This window comes from Rhamphochromis longiceps, linkage group LG7 (assembly GCF_057381845.1).
Source record: "Rhamphochromis longiceps isolate RC_006_pf linkage group LG7, R_longiceps_female_GT1.1, whole genome shotgun sequence".
NCBI lineage: Eukaryota > Metazoa > Chordata > Actinopteri > Cichliformes > Cichlidae > Rhamphochromis > Rhamphochromis longiceps.
Window position 1 is genome coordinate 15,910,638 of NC_140563.1, and position 21,802 is coordinate 15,932,439.

Sequence of the window (21,802 nt, forward strand, 5' to 3'; positions counted from 1 at the left end):
GACATAAGTTGTAACAGCCGCCGTTTTCTTTGTGAGTATTTATTACACAGGGTGCTGCGGGGAAAAGCCTGTTCTAACGTTTGAGTCTAATGTTTATTTTTTAGCACCTGACGGCTCTTTTTTGCTTCTCAACAGTAAGCACTCCACATAGTCTTTCACGTGGGTAAGTTTATTTTGAAAAGTCTCAACAGGATCTTGAGCTTTAGTGTGAAAGGTTTATGCGGAAAATAAACAAGCGGACATGCGATGGTTTTACCATCGTTGTTGCTAACGACAACGCATAAAAACAGGCGCTTGTCCATCCCTAGTGTGGTTATATTAAATATAAGAGAAAGAACTTTAAGAAATTAATATAACCACTACAGTGACCATCAAAACGATGAAAAGATATTGCCGTAAACTGTTTATTTTGCGACACCACGAAACAAACCATAGCATAAAATGAAACGATAGACGTTTTTATATCGTCATCCGGTCGTTATATGGAACAGCCCTACTGGGGACTGTGTAAGGACTCATATCTACATATTCTGCACAAACTGAAATGAAAACAATCTGTGGGGCAGCTGTAATTGCAGTCTCAGTGAAGGAAGAAAATTAATTATTTGGCAGAAATGAATTGGCACTCTTTGCTTTGTACTTTCTGATTATTAATTTGCTCTCCCATAGTGATAGCCAGGATTGAGGCTGGCTAACAAGCGGATTAAAAAACGATTTCTCAGAGGAATTGTAAATAGGTTTACACAGCTACACACTGCACCTGCAAATTGAAAAAAAAGAAAATCTTTTATCCGTACTTGCAGAACATCCATCAGCTGTAATTTCATAACGTGTAGGCAAGCTTTCCTTTGCTTGATGTGATGTCAAAGGACTCCTCTGGGTGATCTCTCTCTGCTTCTCAGGCAGGAGTGAAACCTCTGTTGTGATCAACACCGGGCTTGATTCCCGTCCATCTTTGAAGACCCTCGGCTGTCGCTCAAATCTCATTCCGCCTTGACCCTTTCATCCCTGTGCTGCACACAGCAGACTCACAAATGTTGGCTTTCAGGTATGATAAACCATAGCCCAGCACAAAGCCCTGCCTAGGCACAAGCAGTTTTGAGCTGCTGGAGCAATTATTTCCCACAGAAGAAAAGGAAGCGTGTGAATAATTAAGGCAGAACTGATATCTTTTTCTAATCTGTTTTTCTATTATTACAGCGCACTAACACTGGTTTGTTTTTCATTCTGCGAGCCTCATGAAAAGCTTATTTTTTCTTCCCCCCATTGCATTGTTAACTCTCATAAGTTGCCGTGACAATAAAATTAAACAGTACTAAAGATATGACGGCATTCTTTGTCTGCTGTGAGAAGAAGCTACCCTACAAAAAAAGACCTTTTCCTCTCCTCACCAGCCAGAGGGCTTATGCTTCTGTTTGTTCCCCTTTACCGCTTTCCTCTTTGGACCCAGGAAATTGATTTAGACCTATGGTTAAACACTTTCTGTAAATCATAATAATATGCTTAGGTATTGATTACCCTTCTAGTGGTACTCTGAGAGCAACCAACAGATTCATTGTCTGAGATGGGTTTTAATTAACCCCTCCCTTTCCTAAGCCCCAGAAAGGTCTAATGAGGGCACAGGAGGTCTTAACTGAGATTTGCATACATTACAGTCTCATAGAAAAGCATCAGAAAAGGTCCATTCCTATCCCTCCAGCTCGAGCCTGTCAATTCTGGGCCCTTATGAAGGGTGCAAACTGTATTTATTGAGGCAGGGGATGAAGAGGTTGAATGAATAGGAGGGGAGGAGGAGGAGGAGGAGGAAGGGGCCGGCTGGAAAACCTCTCAGGGCACAGCTCACTTCTTATTCTCTAAACAAAATGTCCGATTTCTTTTCCAGCTTCACCCTTTTGCTCTTTGCTCCCATTTCAGGGTCAAGCTGACTGTCAGATCTGGAGCCAATTTTCTTCTGTGCATAAAAATGCATTGAATATTTAAGAATGAAATGGGTTATAGTGTAAGGGCCCAGACAGGCTCCAAATAACAAGCCTATGGTTGAAAAGCAGCATGGTATAAATCAAAGTGCCACTGAGACCCCGGAGAAAGTGCAGAGTAAACAAACCGGTCTTTCCCATGACTCCTGTGGGATCGCAGGTCCTCATCGATCACTGGCCAGTCGCAGAGATCAGACCACTAAGGCTTTCTCTGAATATTCTGCAGTGTATATGATGTAGACAAGGAAAAACATGGTTCACACCCCAGGAGCTGCAGGCTTATATCACTTTTGAAAAATTGCTACTAGGTTAAAGGCTGGTCCTCCTCAGGTGTGCCGCTGAGCAATGCTAGCGATGTGTCAAGAAAACACGCTGTACTGGCTAAAATCTATTATAAATAAACATGCCACACATGCATACACAAAAACAGTGAGGAGTACTGCACTGCTACAACTACACAATGTGCTGGATTTTTTCTTTAAACATGCAGGAAATACTGTATGTCCTCAATCTGACAAGCTAAGCGACAGTCTTCGCCCCGAGGTATCCAGCAAATGCCAAATCTGTCTCCATCTCCTGTAACTGACATCATAAAATGTCATGCGGCGCTAAGAACCCATTGTTTACTCCTGGTGAAAACTGATCCACAGTCAGCTTAGGCTATGGAAATTGGCACAGATGAGTTTGATGGTGAATTGATGTGAACTGATCCTAAAAGCATCAACCTCACACTACCAAAAGAAGCAAGAGCTCTCTAATGAGGACAAACTGATCCGACCTATATTCGTCTCAATGGAAGCGTGAGGAATAGACCTTTTCTTTTTTTTTCCCCATTCCTAACTCATAAAACCAAAAGTCTGTTCAGTCGGCACCTACACGATCAACCATTATGGTGGTGTCAACCCGCTGTAATTAAAAGATAAGGAAGACACAGACTAGATTGAAAGTACTCCACATATAAATAGCACACCCGTGGGTGATTCTCCTTGAAGATGTCACTTTCAGCAGGATTAATGAAACCAGTCCATATTCCCTTGCTCCCCCAGCGGCTGCCCTGGACAAAAGGATCAGAATTACAAGGACACTCTGTGTCTGCTCCTCGTCAAACTGTCGCCATCCTCCACCCTCACATAACCAGCAAGTTCACTTCATCTTGAGCATGATCCTGCATTAAAAACAATCATTAATACTGAAATCCTCTCGAGATTTTATGGGTTGTATCTTGACCCCTTTAAATATCATTGACCCTCTAAGTGATCACCTGTAATTGAACCCTGGGGAGGACACATTCGTTCCCAGGCTCCCCGATGCAGCTGGAGCAGGTGTGTTTTGTCATCAACTGCATGCCAGTCTAAGCTCTCCGTGCATGCGCTAATACCCTCTGACAATGACACTAGGGGACCACACACATGCCACATCAGCCTTTATCTCAATTAAAAACCCATTTTCATATTTCTCCATGACTTCCTAGATCAGCCACAGCAAGTAAACACCCCCAAATCCGAATAAAGACAGGCTCCTCTGGCAATGAAATGGGTTCCCGTGAGGCGCACCAAGTCCTTAATGAACCTCCAATTAGGAGAGAATGAGCCCTGGGCTCTGCTGTCACACGGAGGAGCTTTGAAGTGCACAGAATGCTAAACAGCAATAGCACTGTATACTTTAGAGGGCATACAGTTTTCAGACAACAGCAAACAACCACACGGAGAAAGTGTACAAAAGTAGCTCAAAGGCAGCTCGCAGTGTGTGCGTGTGTGGGTGTAGCTCTCACACAGAGAGGAGTGCAGACACTGAGCCGGGCAAGCTAAAGCAAAGGTCCTAATGCTGGTTAGATGCTCAGGTAGGTATTTTAACTTGTCTTTCCTCAGGCAAGTTTAGCTTAATGAGTTTTCAGAGTACACACAGAATATCATCAGCTTCTGCACATTACAGGGAATGCTAGTTTGCTCCCCTCCAAAAGTGGACAGTTTATGATGAACTGGTTCAGTCGTGCAAAACCCTTTATAATTTCATTCAATTTGTGCTGGGACTACAAAAGAGTTATACTCCAGTACTGTAACTGGTGCAGACAGGCTACTTTGGTATTTTTCACGTTTGTTTTTTTTCATTTTATTATTATTGGTTTTCAGTTCACTTTAATTCCATTACGTTTCCAGAGTAGGGTTCTCTCATTTTGGTTAAGTTTTTATGCAACCCCCCCAACCTACTCAAAAATATTTTTACAACATGCCTCACTCACCCATATTTAAACAAGCCCCCTTTTTTCTTCCCCCTATCTAACATTCACACACACTCAAACTCCGATTAACGCATCAGAGAGCAACTCTGGGTTCAGCATCTTGCCCAAGGATAATTTGGCATGCAGGCTGTAGCAGCCAAGGATTGAACCACCAATCTTTCAATTAGTAGGTGACCTGCTCCACCTCCTGAGCCACAGCCACGCAGAGGCATAAAAGTTCAGAATAGGTACAAAAACATTATTAAGGCAATGAACTAAAAGACTACATACACACAATATGCATTTCAATCAGTTAATTTTCATCTAAAGTCAAATTCTTCTATTTTTCCAGTTCAGATTTCAGTTCCTAGCCTACTCAGTTTGAAATGACACTATGTGAACCCCAGAAGGAAGCAGTCGTCTGACCAGGCAGCTGACACACTCCTGAAAACCAGGCTGATTAACAAGAGGAAAACTCCCAGAATGAACACTAAGAAACAGACTGACCATGTGTTGTCAACACTGCTGCAGGCTACATTCCTGACATCCCAACTGGGCACACATCCAGCTGTTAGTTCAGTAGTAACAGTTGCTCCGAGTCCTACAGCGAAATCGACTCTCCAGCTCCTTAGATTAGAACTACTGGACGGGGGAGGGGGAAGAGCGCTAATAACTTCTCGATAGTTATCTTGAGCAGAGGACATGTGATTGAGTGATGAGCAGATTTTGACTTCTATTGAACCCTGCTGTGTGTGAGATCGCTCATAGCAGAGGCTTTCACTTAATCGTCTCGGTACCTCTATCTGGCTGAGCGAAGATACAAACTGGCTGCGTGAGGATGGATCGATACCAGGCCCGGGCACATGGTCAATGATGCATTGATCCCCTAGAGCTCCAATGCTTAGTCCACTGGTTGCCTGGTAGTGAGGGCATGTGGTAACAGCACACAATGAACACATAAACACTTCGGTGCTGCCGGCTGTTAGGACTCGGCTAAGGCTTTTCCCACGTTTTTAGAGAATGACACATTGCCTTTGGGGCTTTCCACAAAAATGAGTTATAACTCAATTCAAAACTAAATGGTCTAAAATTACTGAGCGAACAACTGAGGGAATTATATCACTGCACTGTCTACTTCTGTGGGTTATTCCACAAGTTTCTCAGTCTCCTTCTTATATATCGGAGTCACAGGGAGAAGAATCGATATCAGTTCCGCGTTTAACAAAAACTTGGAAAAATCCAGTCAATAATTTCACCAGCACTCCCCTGACCACCATTTGACCCTCAGGCAAGAAACAATTAAACAATTATTTTCTTAACACTGAATATTGTTTTAAACGCCACTGAATACGAGGTTGTTGTCTCTGTCGGATGTCCATATCATCACAGATGGCCTTTGCAGAAGTAAATAATGGACTATTTCAGGAAAGACAACACTTTTAGCCTCAGGGCACTAAACAAGAACAGGACACTGGGGAAAAAAAGACAAAGGAACACAAAATACACGCAAGTCACCAAACATCACTAAATCCAGGCTGAAAAACCCCAAAAAACAAAACCATGAAAAATTAAAAAATCTTATTTCTTAAGCAAACGATACACATCTTTCAAAACAGAAGGATTTCCTAAATCACGTGCTGGAACATTTCCAAAAAAAGACTCTGGTCTCTACGGCAACCCGGATATGGGGTGAGAGTGGCCTTTGTCTGCAGAGGACTGTTTGGCATCTCCACTTAGCTCGAGTTCCTGTTCGAAAACAAAGGGGAGCAGAGCAGAGCACTTTACAACGGGGGGGGACAGCTTGGCCAGCCATTTGTCTAATGAGCAATCACTCACACCCTGTTGCAAGGCCATATGCTAGTTTGAATACAGCTAGTTCCCCCGTGTGGAAAGCCTAAAAGCTGTTTTATCACTTACTGATGATTCTTGTGTGTGGCGTGCACACACAAATATCACGCACTTGGCAAAAGTTCAACAAAATGAAAAAGAAAAATAGCAAAAAAACCAAATCAAAAAACAACAGTGTAACCTACTTTGTGTTACAGGCTGGGGTTTCAGTGCAATGCAAAGATCAAAACAAAGCCTTGAGGATAAAGCATGTGAACGTTTGTGTTTTTGTGGAAGCCGCAGATAAAAGAGATAACGGCATACTGTATATTTGAGGCCCCACTGCAAAACAAGTTGATGTAAGTAAACCAAAAGCATGTTAGCAATACTGAATGTATCAGAGAAATTAAAAGATTATTCCAGTTTGTTTGGATCTCAGTGGATCGCGATTTTGTCTTTAAATACTGAACTGTAAAGGAGGAGCTAAAGCTCGCCTTTCATTCCAGGGTAGATAAGAACTAGATTAATGTTTGTGGTGAGATTGTTGAAAATGAGCTTTTAATTCCACCACATTTCCTTATTTAAAAAAAAAAAAAATCCTCAAGTGAAAGCTCAAATCAGACCTCAGATGGCATCACATAATAACTATAAGGATCGAGCAAACATCACAGAGATTATTGGAAGCAGAAACTTAACTAGAAAATTAAACTAGCTTTAAACACACCTTACATTTTGATTAAACTAACTGAAAGTTTAAAAACCAGACTTCAGGGAAAGAAACTCCGAAATAATAGAGAAGCAGAAGAAGACTATTTCATTTTAGATCATTGTGCATGTATCCATCATTAAAGGTTTATACATTAAATGTCTTTAGACGTCGTCAGTTTTATCAGATTTGTTAAGACAATTATGAGGTGGTACTAGTTTAGGTCCAGAGTGTCTACATGCCTGTGAGTCAGCTGCTGCTACTGTATGTGCATGGGTTGGTATATTGGTTTATACATGCATACTTTACAGAATACAGGAAGACAAGGATTGTTGTTATTGCTGAAATTATTGTTACTATTAGCATTTATTGTCAAAGGAGCTTGCAAAGAAAAGCGTCTGGACTTCTTTAAGTTACTTGAAGACGTTTCACCTCTCATCTGAGAAGCTTCTTCAGTTCTAAAGTCAAATGGTGGGGAGTCCCAGATATAAACCTAGTGGGAGTAACCCCCCACAGAGGGACAAAAGGACCCCCTGATGATCCTCTAATCGCCTGAGCCAAGGTGTGAAACTGGGTATGGGTTCCAATAAGCCAGAGTTTTGGGTGAGTTCATTGTGAAACCTGGCCTCCACCATTTGACCTTAGAACTGAAGAAGCTTCTCGGATGAGAGGTGAAACGTCTTCAAGTAACTTAAAGAAGTCCAGACGCTTTTCTTTGCAAGCTCCTTTGACTACGATGACCTGGATGACTGAGAACCTTCACAGACATTATCATTTATTTTGTCCCATCTTTTATTTGATCACTGGGGGAACATGATTGAACCCACTCAAACAGCAGATCTTCGCACAATTTGCATTACACTCATTTTTCTATCCCCACAATCCCCCTTTTCCATTCATTGTTTTCCTATTTGCGCTGTTCTTTTGAGTCTTCTATATCCTTGTCCTGGATTTGTCTCTTTCAATTGCTGTCCTGCGGTAAAAGTAAAACTAAAGTTAAAAAAAAAACTGAAAAGAAAAGAAACTCAAATATAAAGCTGGTTCAAGGTAAAACTGAAAGTGACCCCACCCAACAATGTTGAAATAAAAAAATAAAAATAAAAGAGGAAGACATGTTTATAAGTGAAACCAGGAAGCCAGTCTAGACTGGATGTTTAAATCTTATATCCTGGCTTGTATTTTTTACTCCTTTAAGTTTATTTATTAATGTGAATGTTTGTTTCTTAGATCAATCAAACCAGCAGTTCCTCCACTATAAGGGAGTGACTCGAATGAGTGACAAAACATTACTCCCACTGAAAACAACGCCCAGATGAACAAAATCCACTTTCCTGTATTTCCTTAGCTGAACAACTGAGCATGCATCAAGGTGTGACTCCTCATATATAAAAGCTGAACTCTTCATGTATGATTCTAAATCAAATTTAGATCTTAAATCTTTGCAAATGAACCTCAGCTGTAACGGTCGAATCCGAATTCACATGACTCATCAGAGCAGAGTGCAGCAGAGCATCTCGTGGGCTAAAGCGGTCCCTTTATATGCTCAATTTTACATAACATTATTTCCATGAAGCAGATTCACCATCCCACCCCTCTTTGCTGCAACTCCATATCCACACAAAGCTCTGTATACAGGTAGCAGCTACTGTGCCACAAAAAAGCCGATGTCAAAATCCTCTTCCTTATGAAAATCAAATTAGAGAACATATTTTCTGGCACTTACGGCACAGAAGACTTACAAATGAAACCGTTACTGCTGGTTTCTATTTTGTTTATTCTTGTTTACATCTATAAAATAACATTTTAATAGTTTTTGCTGCACATACACGTCAGTTTAGAGTTCACTCTGAAATCTGTTACTCGTATTGTCCAGATTGGGCTGGAGTCAAACCTAAACTTTTGCTTGTGTTAAGTGAATGCGTTAACCACTACACTACAGAGCCACTATCACTCAAACCATTTTATACTATTAGTTAAAAAGCACCAGATTTGCTGTTATCATCTCCTGAATAACACATCCTTGCCACTTACAAAAAACCTCTGCATCAGTGTTGGTATAACAGCAGAAGAAGTCGAAAGAGGAAGCAAAGCGATCAGAGATTTCTTCAAAGTTTTCTCCCAAGTGTTTGAGCTTTTCAAGCTGCTGCATGGCGGTAAAGACCAATACAATCACACCCTTCCATCTTCAACCCAACCATGCCGGCTGCACATCAGCTCACAAAAAAAAGAAAATCAAACAGCTATGGTGCCACTTTTGGCACATGCCGCCATCCGCAAGGGCAATAATACGAAAACCATAAAAGGACCGTTAGATTTGCAGTCCGATCATAGCCATAGAGAAGTTCAAAGGTGGTAATGATCTTGCAACCAAAGATAGCTTGGGAAAATTCCAAGATGGTCATAGCATGGAAAGAAAGAAAGAGCAGGAGTTGCAACTGTGCGTGTCATAGCCTCCAGTTCAGCAGCCATTATCACTGCACAGTCTACATCCAACAAACCTGATGTCATTGCCAGGTTTATTAGATTCATGCACAGTGTGGCTTGACCGTAAGGCGCCTGAAGGGCACCCAACAAGTGACAGCTTGAGCATTAACACACACGTTGCAATAAACTAAAATGAAAAGTTTAAAATCAATACTTATGTAACTGAAAACAGCTCGACTTTGCTCATGATCTTACATGTCACTTGCACATGTAGCACATATTATTTGCTTCACTGGATGCTTTTTATGCTTCCATGTATGACTGACTGCAGCTGATGTGTCTGGGTCTAACATCCCCTTTAACCTTTCAATCCATACGTGTCTGCTGCTCTGCTGTGTCTGGAATACTAATGCTACAAATGCCAATGCAAATCAGGGACTAACAAAGACCAGTGCAAGACTGCTATGATAGCAAAGGGACAAAAGCACGTCTGCCTCTTTGCAGGACCGGCTTCTCACACACACACACACACACACACACACACACACACACACACACAGGTTCTTGCTCTAGCACTGTGCCTCCTGTCGGCGATAACAATGGTTTTGCGCCTGTGCTGTCAGCATCTTACTGAAAAGAGTCTGTCAACAACCTCTTTATGCAGCGCCTCTCAAACAATTTTAAGTGTGTTGAAGTGGAATTATTGTTGGATTTGCTAGAAATTATTCATGAAAACACCCCCACGTTCCAGACATATACTGAGGAAAATGTAAAGGAAACACATAAATATAAGGTGAAAATGAAAAACTGCGCGTGTGCCGCTTTAGCAGATAAAACACTACCGTACCATGTGTATCTGCTTGTTCCTCGTCTTCGTTCAGGTGAAGCTGATGACTTCTCTCGCTTTTCTCTCCTCTCCTGTTTTCATGGGCTGTTGGAGAGAAGCACAGCAGAAGGAGCACAGGTCAAGACTGAGGTAATGAGATGAATGAACAGTGAAGCAGCGGCGAAGAGAAAGAAAAGTGGTACATTTGTCTTGGTGCACGTAAGTCATCTGAGCAGAGTAAAAGAGCGAGAGCTTGGAAAAAAAAAAAACAGAAAAAACACAGAAAATAAAATTCTAGGACACTTAAAATGACCGAGTTTGCATTTATTATGTATGAAGCGCTCGCTCCCCGCAGTGCTCCAATCTAGGACTGTAACAGTGTTTTCTCTGTGTGAATTTTTCCACTTCTCTGCTGGAAGGCAAAATTAAACAGGGACAGAACAGGAAAATGCACTGCCTTTAGTCGCAGCAACCCAGACCAAAGTTCTGGGCAGGTAAAATTTTAATATCTGCCTCGAGGTATTAGAAACTGTGTATCTTCTCACTAATTAACTATCCTTTATTAGAAAACCCAACACACCACAATCTCCTCATGCAGTTTGCGACTTGACCTTGATGAGCATTTGAACTCATGCATTATTCACTGGAAGTAGAATACCTTGCTTTCTTACCGCACGTTGCTGGCTTTAACTGTCAGTGTAAGATACGTCTCCAGCCGAGTGTGTCTAATGAGCATAAATGCTTTAAACTTTTTCCTGTTTCTAAACTGCTTTGCCACAACTGTCTCCCAGCTGAAAATAATGATATCGCAATGAGAGCCAATTAAATTGGTGGTATTTCAGCCTCCATGTACAAAAATAGGCAGCAGCACAGTTTTGACTGACAGTACTTTGGAGCCAGTTTGAAAGCACTGGCACTGACAACTACCGCATCAAATATGGAGAGAGCTGCCTACGAAGACATGAACGGCAAGCGGCTGTTGCCACATTAGATGGTGAAATACAGGCAGGGTATTCTCATTCTGACAGAGGCTCGGGGATGGAGAATATCCCAAGAGTATTCTGGCTGATAGAGCCAGCCACATCATCCCGCAGACACACCATATTGCCAGCAGACATCAGATTCACCAGGACACAAAACCTAACTGACGTTGCCAGCCCCATATAGAATAGAAGGCGCTGATTGCATCTGGAAAAGGCAATCAAAGGCTGACTGAGGAGAGTGGACAAATCTGAGAAGTGGGGAGATGCACTGGAATGATACACTCCCTTATCTAAGCACCCTGAACTCAGACAATACAAGGTACACGTGCTCAGGAAATCATTAACATCCTTACAGTGGATACGCATGCATGGGCAGCCTTGTTGAGTGAGTCTTATAGAAAATATTCACCATATGGTTTAGCTCAGAGATCCCCAGGTAACGCAACACTGTAATCCTTTTCAGTTTTGCAGCAGATTATAACAAACAGCAGCATATATGTAAGTAACTCTCGTCATTACGGTTTGTAATCAGGTACAGAGCGGTCAGATTTTACCATGAAGCCTGTTGCAGTGGCAGTCTCTTTTGAACCCCTGTTTAGAGAGTTATTAGCCAGTGAAGAGCAACAGTGTTGAGGGTCTGCATTATTTTTTGGTTTCCATGGAAACCCTTCCATGGGAAAGTGGAGCACCAATAGGATCGCAGAGCCTCAATGAATCGCTTATGGGGGGGGTGCGAAGAGAGATCAGCGCAGGCGGCTGAGAAAGCACAACAATAGGACGAAACCTCGAGGGGAGGACTAGAAAGGCCAGGCCACTGAGGGTCCAACAAAGAGAACGAGTCAACACTAGAGAAAAGGTTTCATCTACATCCGCTCGATGACTTTCCTTTTAAAGGAAATCTCCCTTGCCAATTTGTCACTGACATTTAAGCGCCGAAGCCCTGTGGGCAGTTTAAACATCAAGGCAGCCACTAATTGATTAGTCTGTGCTGTTATTTCAGGCTCTGGCAATATTATTGCATCATCAACATCTATCTTGTGTGCAAGCCATCAGCACATGATAAATCACGTGCTTCAATACCACTCACAATAGAGATAGCAGGGAAAACTGTAGTATCATAATGCAGTAAGAATATACTCCTTATATAAACACTGCCCTCACCTTTCCAGGCATTTCTCAATACAGTCTAATATCCATGGCCATTCTGAGTGTCAGTGCTTACGCAGATAACCGCTGAAAGGGCTGAAAGGGAATTAGAACAAATTCATTTTGGTTGAAGCACCAGTACTTAGTGAGTACTTATGAACTATGGATATCAAGCTTCTATTCCCTCCTTTTTTTTGTTTTGTTTTTTTTTTTTTAAACGAAATTGATGATTTTTGTGTGCATAAGGACAAATGCCTTCAATAAAAATGCTCAAAAGCCTCCGTATGTTACTGCCATTTGTCAGCTTCTCTGTCTCTTGCATCATCTGTGATGCCAGATTGATTCTTTTAAACATGCAGAAACCTCAAGAACTGAACAATGAACCCACCACAAAGTGCCAAAATCTGCAGTTCCTCCAATCGGCACTTGAGGCCAATTTCAAAAGTGAGTCAAACCAGATGGAGTCCGCTGTTAAAATGCATCACTTTATAGAAGAAAAAGACACATCTATAGCTTTGTACAAAGAAGCTTTTGGTCTCTATAACTAATACCCACCTTCATAAGAACTGTAAGGTGAGTTCATCTTTTCAATAACTCATCAAGTTGAAGCACAGCTCCCCCAAAAACTGCTGCTGCTGAATGAAACTCTCTTTGAAAGCATCCTCACAAACAGCATCAAGGTGCGGTGCAGAAGCTGCACAGCTGCTGAGCAGAAGGACCTACACTGTTGGTGAAGACTGCCTAGCATGTGGTAGGGTTGGAGCTATGACACCACAGAGATGTCTACACTAACCGTCTGAAGAAGGCAAAAGCCTCAATTCAGACACTTTCCCCTCCGGTCAGCCTCGATTTGAACTTCAGCCATCAGGCAAACAGATAGACAAACAAATTAATACAGTCCCACACAAGCTGAGCTTCCCCCGAGCTATGGCCTTCATCACCCCCACCCAACCCCCCCATACACTAGAACAACATGCACTGACAATAACTTTCAGGACTATCTTTGCACCCCTATATAACCACTCCATCTTGAATAATAATCTATTTATGTTCATTTTTCCCGGTGAACATAGGAGAGATGGCAGTCTAAACATCGGTATACTTGTATAACAACAATAAAGTATTTTCGATTCCATTCAAACTTCACTAATGCTAAATGTTTGAGTTATTAGGGCCTGACAGCTTTGAGTGGCACTGACAGCTGTAGCTGCTAGCTGCCTGCGAGGCTTCACCACAGCTGAGTCACTGAACACAGTCGACCACATTGATTTTTAATAATCTAACATTACACGCATGACTTTCTGTGCTCATCCAAGACACGTTGATTTAATAACATTTTTTTAAGCACAGGCCAATTTGCATGTTAGGCAGGAAACCTTTTGTGACATGTCAGAAGTCAGAGCACAGCACCCAGTTTGAGCTGTGGCACTTCCTCTGAGGAAAGGAAGTGGAAAGGACAACAGTACAGGAATAGACAGTATTTCCATCTACACATTATAATTGGGTTTAACCTCAACTTCTCACTAATGATGACAAAGAGCAAACCCCTGAGCTTTACAAGGAACTCCAAATTTGGAGATAATAACCTAAGGGGCGGTTTACGGCTCAAATCCAACTTTCATAAAGACACTTAAAGGAAAAATCTACAGCTCTGGATGTCATTCCTCCCTGGTGATCTTTCGCCATATACATCAAACTCTAATATTACAGAAATGAGAAGGAGGCCACTTGCCGGCAGCTATACATCTCCTGAGCGTCCTCTTTAATGAGGGCAATGCTGAGGCAGAATTATCGCCTTACTCCATCTGGATTTATTGATCTAACAGTGCGAGTCAACTACCAGAGACAAAGATAAACCAGCACGATGGAGAAACAATCCCTGCACTGATCAGAGGGCATCCAACAGCTAATCACTCACCCTTTCCTCTCTGGCCACAGCAAACCCAATTCTTCTTTGTTCCTCACGCTACAGTAGGTGCTCCGGGGAGGTTACACGCGGGGCAAGAGCGTATTCATGCATTTGGGGTGCACTATTTTTCCAGCTAAAAGATGCAGACTGAACTCATTAAGCAAGCCTTGTGTTTTCTCAGTGTTAATCGCTTTGAGCTAAATGGGAACCTGATGAGAATGCAGCTCTTGGAAGTGTGTTTGGAGGGTGCTATTTTGATGTGGATGAAAGATGACACTGTGTCCAACCTCTGTGGCAAACATTAGCCAGGGCTCGTCTCTATTCGCCAGGTTTTTTCCGGCAGGAGCTTGTACCTCTCACCTCTGCAAAGAACAGCGAGACATGTCTTACACAGAGCCTTTCAGGTGTGCGACTTGCTTCTCTAAAAACACAACAGCAATTTCTCTCTTGTGACAAAGTGATGAAAAAAAAGCAGTTGAACTACTTATTTTCTTTAACCCATGCCTGTCTAACTTAACCAGCTGCTTTGTGCACCACCACACTTTCACCCTACTTCCCAGGCCCCCAAGTCTAGCCCTCTCCTTATCTCCGAGGAGCCAGGGGCCTGGGGAGGGGGCATCAAAATACCGCTTTGAAGTCAAGCGATTAAAGAGGAAACCTGTCGAATTGGGATGATGGGGCTAAGGTTGGGAGAGGAGGAGGATCAGTAAGAGGGACAGGAAAGGCTGTGAATACTGAGAGCTCGGGACCCATGGGACACAATTAAGAGGAAGGTTTTTTTAGTGAGGGTTACAAAAACACAGAAAGGATAGCAGCAGTGCACCCTTCCAAGCCAAGGTAAGAGTTCATTACTAGATACACAAAGGGGGAGGGGGCTGAGGCTGCTAAATCCAGTTTGTTCACCGCCAGAGGTGCGAGCTGTCGAACAGCCACAGGATAATCATTTTCCAACCCACAGAAATCCCTCAGTCAGTAAGTCTTGAGAACTGTGCAGAAGTGAGCTCAGGGAGCTTCAAATCTAAGAGGAATTTGGAAGAAAATCCAAGCTGCATGCACAGAGAGGAAGTTAGCACAGTTTTCATAAAGTGTTTCGTGTACACAAAAAGAAACAACGCCAGATCTGCGCTCAGTTCAAACTATTAGATCAGACTATTGTAGACATTTTTTTCATTAGTAGAGCTGTAACATGGGATGTATACTGATACAACTGATACCAATCCCATTATTGATTCCGTTTACTTTTTAGTTCTTGATTACCGTCCCTTTTTGATCTATGTGATCTCCAAGTCTATATACAGCATACAAACAGTGCTTGTTTGAGGTTTGTAAAAGTTTCATATCATTGTTTTGCTGCATGTAAGTCTTACAACAGCATGCCCGTACTGATGAAAGGAATTGATTAGCTGGAAGGCAAACGATTCTGATAGATTCTGATCGATTAGACCAGGGGTGCCCAATCCTGGTCCTCGAGAGCTACCGTCCTGCAGCTTTTAGATGCATCCTTGTTCCCACACACCTGAATCAAATGAATGGCTTGTTATCAGGCCCTTGCCAAACATGATGGCATGCTGAAGAGATCAAACCATTTGATTCAGCTGTGTTGGAGTAGGGATGCATCTAAAAGCTGCAGGACGGTAGCTCTCGAGGACCGGGATTGGGCACCCCTGGATTAGACCATTTGGAAACCATTCTCAGCTGGTTCCGATCACTAATTGTTGTTTTATTTATCAATCCCAGTTAAAGGTCCTAAAGCTCAATGCAGTGTCTGCACATTGATATTTTGAATCTTTGCAACAAAACCCAAAGCTTCTGAAAACATAAAATGAACACCATTTACTAACAATTTAAAATATGGAACTTTTGGCAGCGTCTCCTGAGTAACTGACAGCCTATTTTTTGTTGGTCACTTACAGCTATAGCAATGACAGCTTGTCAGTCAGCCTGCACATACAGATCAGGCTCGATGCTGCAAACAGAAGACCGTTTTACAAAATGATGTATTATGCATGTATAGAACAAATACAGATATCTGCTGCACCTAAGAGACTGAAATATATTATGAATCAGCTACATTTTGTACAACAGCGTATGATATCCTGACTCCCCCCGAAGCACGCTGTAGAAATATTGGCCCACTGTTGTCCTATACACCCAACAAGCTACTTTAAAAAAAAACAAAACAAAAAAAAAAACCAAAACATCTGGAAACCATTTCTAGGCTTCACTTAAATGTTTCTGCAATACCGTGAGGTAATAGTGTTTTTTGTATAGCTGTGAAGATCTGATTCCCTACATCTCTGAGAAGAGATGTAGAAATGGCAGAGAGAAACATCCTGTACCTGTGAGATTAGCTGCCATGGGATATGATCTTTCTCACCTTGACCTTTCTGTCAGCTGAAGCTCATGACTCTATTTAGTGGGTCATGAGCGGTAAACATCATAATGCAAAAGAGACACAAGAAGTGGAAGCAAGAATATGTGCGCAATGGGACCAGATGAAACTTATTTTCATGATTAAAACCAGGAGGAGGAGTGACTTGGACTCCTTCCTCTTCTGAAACGTCCATACGCTTGACAGGCTGTGCCAAGCCAGTGATGTTTTGCTTTTGTTAATCTGAATTTGCTCCATGGCCACTTTGTAACAGTTTGTACATCACACTGCCGCATGAATGAAAACAAAAACTTTTGGCACAACTAACGTATAAATCCCAAAAAGGAGCAATGTCTGGATCACTGCCTGGTACTTACAGCATCAGATCTGGTTCCAATTCTTAATGGTTTTCACTACATACCTTGGTGAACACACCCCAGTGAAGCTTCCTACTTCAGAAATAAGATGATGATGATGCACCGACTGACAAAAACTATTTTGTCGGCGTATTTTAAGTTCTAAAACCGCTGTTTGCAAGTTGTTGTTGTGTTCAAACAAGGGGAACAATGCTGTAAAGGCTGGGCTATAACAACACATGTTGGGCTTATTAGCGTGCAAACATGTGGGTCGCATTACTAAAGAAAAAGTACAAACACACACAGAGAAAGACTGCAGGACATCCTGATATATATCCAGGATCTGATGTCATTTTGATTTCATACCTCAAAGAGATGCTTAATGTGAACAAAAATAATCCAGATAACATAAATATACATACATTTTTGGCTCTCCTTTAGGTTTGTAAACACAGCAAAAACCCCTTGTTTACTATATTTATAAAAAAAAAGAAATATGCTTGAAGTTTATAATATTTTTTACATTTGCCTGCAATTAAGACTGTGACATGTTGGTTTCATCTTGCAGTAAATTATGTGAATGTCAAAACCTTTTGAGCCCAATTTATTGAGAAATAAAGAAAAACATTAGCCATTTCAGCATAAGCCAGTTAATCACAGCGTGGTTTGGCAGTTTTCTGCGGCTGACAAACACCGAGGCATTTATTCGGGTTGTCCAGCAGCTTTTTCCATCCATCAGACGCATGTTGGGAAAATTAAACATGGTTTTTAAAATAATCACACCCGGCAAAACCAGTTCAACATTTAATCTGTTAAGAGTTTTCATTTAGGTGAATTCAACAACGGCTTTAAATTGAAACTCCTAAACCAGAGACATGCAATACAAGCAACACAAATACTCCACATGCCTGATATGCAGCAGCACGTTATGACGACTCCTCCTTCCAAGGAAAGATGGTAGCCTTCGTTTTTGTGGACTTTGCAGAGGGCTACACGGGAGCAGTAAGGCAGGTGTCCCACTGGGTTATGAGAGCCAGAAGCTTTGCATCTGGATCATTTCCTCGGCACACAGGCTCCACACTGGGAACTCCTCATAAAGCTGCACATATGCCAAAGAACCCTGTATCCCTCAGAATTCCTCATCCATGTCGGCCTGTATGTGGCAGCTGCGGTAACAAGCAGCAGGTAACAAGCTGTGACAAACTCACAACTGAGAGCGACACATGCGTTTTGTCTCTCACACTGTCAAATATGCCTGCGCTAATAGCCAAATACCGTGGAAGTGTGTTTCAGCGTGAGCCAGAAAAAAAAAAATCATTTTATCACCATGAGAGCAGGGTGCGATTCATGGCGGGAGGATTACTGGAGCAGCGGACGAATGATGAAACCTGGATAAAGTATAAGTACAAAGTGTGTGAGTAAGACTCCTGCTCACTGCAAAACCTTTCCACACCGGTTCACTCTACGCTCGATTCTCCTCGGACAAAGCTGAGAGATATCTGAATGAAAGAGGAAGCCAGGAAGGCAATGAAATGTGGAAAAAGAGGGGGAATGGAAGCTGGACTATTGCCACGGTCCAATCTCGTGAAAATGCAGAAGTGCTTTGAGAAACATTCCTTCAATAGGCCGAGGGAACCTAGTGAGACTCCTGACGATGAGGAGACGTCAGGAGAAATCATGCTTGGCTAAACACAAAAAGCACTCAGAGAAATGAGATTTAATCTGCTGATCTTAGAGTAAATTAGCCAGATGTAAACAGCCAGTGCCATTTGTGAGAAAGTTCACTTCCACAGTCCTGCTGCTTGGAAAAACGAAACACCAAATATCACCAATGAAATAAACTCTGCAAACACTGCTTTTTTCTTTTCTTTTTTTTCTTTTTTTTATTAAAGGTCAACATGAAACTTTCACAAGACACGGACATCACAAATGTGGGAATCTGAGGGTTAAGGTTAACAGGCCACACTGAAACACTTTCTCCCTGAGAATGATCTGCCTCCAGTCCTGAGATGTGGGAAAGGGAGTTTATGCAATTACATCACATTGATTTATGGGAGAGGGAGGAAAGATAGGGAGAGGATGGAAACTGAGCTGCTTGGAGAGGCTCCAAGATTAAGTCCCAGAAGAAACACAAGTCAATAGATTTACACCACAGAACATGATGGATCTGAGACAATCGTACGGGGAGGACTGCGGTCGTAGAAGCACGGGCAACACGGTGAGGTCAAACCCATCTGAAATTATTGGTTTCGATTTAAAACTAAAAAAAAAAAAAAAAAACACAAAACGCTAAACTATGAAAACAGACATAATTGTAATGCAGACTCTTCTCTGCGAACCTGCTCATGGTTGCACACGCCAATAACAAGCTCAGAATAGCAATCACACCGCTGCTGATATACTTTTAATTCTCTCAACTCAACTGAACTCAAGCAGAGGGACTGATGCAGATGCTGCTGATGCTGTCTTGAGTATTAATTGGGATGGTGACGAAATTGTGAGTAATGCGCTCAAGCGTGCACTGCAGCTTTTGTGGGGTAGCACAGGCTAACAGTTATAAATAAATAGTCCACTTAGTGCTCCCACAGTCCTGAAACAGGACCACAGGAGTGACCACCGCTGGGATATTTATGGCGAAACACATTACAGATTATGTGTTTATTTAAACGTCTGACTGATTTTAAAATGAAAAAAAAAAAAAAAAAAAGACTGTGATGCACATTCAGCAATCCTGCGAGCTGAAGCAGAGGAGTACTGCAGATCAAAGGTATCCAAGGGGTCTGTTATATAGTCTTAACAACAACAAAAATATATCTACAAACAGCTGCAAACAACATTTAAGCCTAGAGAACAAATATAAGATGCAACTCATTACTTTTCACGGCGTGGGACTTGTGTTTATGTGAGCCACCAAATGGTGAAGAGATGAACAAAGCAGAGGGAGATTACAGATGATATCCCGTATAATGAGCTGTGGTGATGCAGGAGGAGATATGGAACGCTTTCTTTTCTTTCCTTTTTTTTCTTTAAAGTTGCTGTCTGCAAAGTCTTGAGCTTCTTGGAAGCACAACACACATTTGGCTCAAGCCAAAAGCAACAGGATAAATATATAGACACACGGAGCTGACCAAATATTTGAAGGGGGGTGTTTTGAAAGCTCACAGTGTATAGACTCCACGGCCGCACCCGATGTGGCAAATAGCTCACCCTGAGATGTTTTGAGTGAGGAAAGGGTAGACATCTGTTCCTTATTTAAAAAAAAAAAAAAAAAAAAAAAAAGGGGGGGGGGGGGGGGGGGGGGGGGGGGGCTTGTCCATTTCCAAAGTGCCTGCAAAGATAAGCAAAAGTGGTTGTGATAACTGCCCGCTATATTGGCTTTCCTCTGCCTCATTGTTTCTTTTGTGAGACCAAATTTTAAGCATTAAAAGGAATTCATCTAAAAGCTGTTTTATCTTTGTTAAATCCTGTTTTGTCATCTGTCCAATTAAAGCAGCAGTCTGGAGCCAGCAGCAGAACCACCATTTTTTTTTTTTTTAAGCTAAAAAGAACCTTTACACGTCCAGGGGTTTTCACAGACACCCACAAAATTACTTTGGCTTCATAGTCGGTGCCGAGATATTTCATATGGGATCTGCCTCCTGCCAAGCGTTATCGGGAAAGACGATCTGGCAAGCGATCCTCCGGGGTGCAAACTCTTGGAAAATTGCCTGAGCTGTCTGTTTTGTCCTCAAACACTTCACACTTGTGAGCGTCACAACCAGGTGGTCAAGAGTACATTGGACCACTGTGCGAGCAGCCTGTCATCTTGACGTGAGACGAGTGACAAAACGAGCGGGAAGCCAGCCAAGCTCACCTGATGTTCCACTGAGGGGGGAAAAAAAATCTCCAAGTGTGTCTGATCTGGGGGGGGGGGTGTTCTCGCTTTTTGAACATTTAAATCGATGAGCACTGCAGCCAATTTGATTTCACATACTGGAGACACCTGTCCTGCCTGTGCTATCTTTGACAAACACACGTGAAGGTGATCCCTGGATGCTGGTGTCAGAAATGTTGGAATCAAACACATTTTCATAAAAATATCAAATGCTTTAATATTACTTTAAATAATTAAACAGTGGCCAGCTTTTTCAATTCCACAGACTCTCTTCTCAAGCTTCAAAGCAAAGAAGCAACAGAGAGTTACGGATTAAGGAAAAGGGAATTATGCTTCATGGTTTGCCTGTGTTTACCCTAATAACTATTAGTGAATAAAAACTATTTTACCATGAAGAACTACAAAAGAAAAAAGAGATCTATTTTCTTCTTAGAAAACGCATGACTTCTTAAGAATTCCTCTTGGAAGTTGCAAAGCCACAGAGAATATTAAATGCAGCACATTTCCTTCATACTAATGGTGTGGTTTGCTTGTGGCTGCAACACATCAGCTGGGGTTGACGTACCGTTTGCCCAAAGGACAGAGGCCGGGTTTTAGTGCACTGACCCATGAATGCTGTCTCGAGCACGCCGCACTTTTAAAGAGGCAGCAGGTTAAAAATTTCATAAAGCGCCATGAAAAAGTCATGAGGCAGCAGTGCGTACCGTCTTTGCCGTCTAATTGTTTTCGCCTTTGAGGAGTAAAAATAACAGTCTACACCGTGTACATCTGATCTGCTGTTAAAAGGCAATTATTCAGTCAGACGTGAAGGGGGCAGACGTTCAGCACGCAGGGAGGCTGTCCAAGAACCATCACTACTATCTTCACACAGGCCTACTCTGGATTGCTGGAGGATGCTGGTTCACTTGGACAACCTCAGTTGGCTTTGAGGGATACATTGCGAGCAACAGTTCAGCTTCAGTTTTCAACCACATGTAGTCCAACAGTGCGACTGTGTGCAATAAACAAGGACGACGCTGAAGGGAAGCTAAATCCGGCAAGGAGCACACCTGTGTCACACTCGTAAGACGCTCCATAACCTCAGGCGACAAAACGTTATTGCACGAGTAAAGCGAATCACAAGCAAGCCTGCAAAATGTAAACAGAAAACAGCGGAGGCAGACGCCCGCCACATAAACTGCCACGA

At 42.2% G+C, this 21,802-nt stretch overlaps 1 protein-coding gene across 1 annotated transcript in view; it reads right to left on the bottom strand.

The window, feature by feature from the left end:
- Window positions 1-21,802, bottom strand: part of tspan18b (tetraspanin 18b) — a 35,782-nt gene that overhangs the window by 5,850 nt on the left and 8,130 nt on the right. The window contains exon 2 of the mRNA XM_085412512.1: window positions 9,999-10,082. Coding sequence (XP_085268638.1) covers window positions 9,999-10,001 — 3 coding nt within the window. The 5' untranslated portion in view covers window positions 10,002-10,082. The remainder of the gene's footprint in view (window positions 1-9,998; window positions 10,083-21,802) is intronic.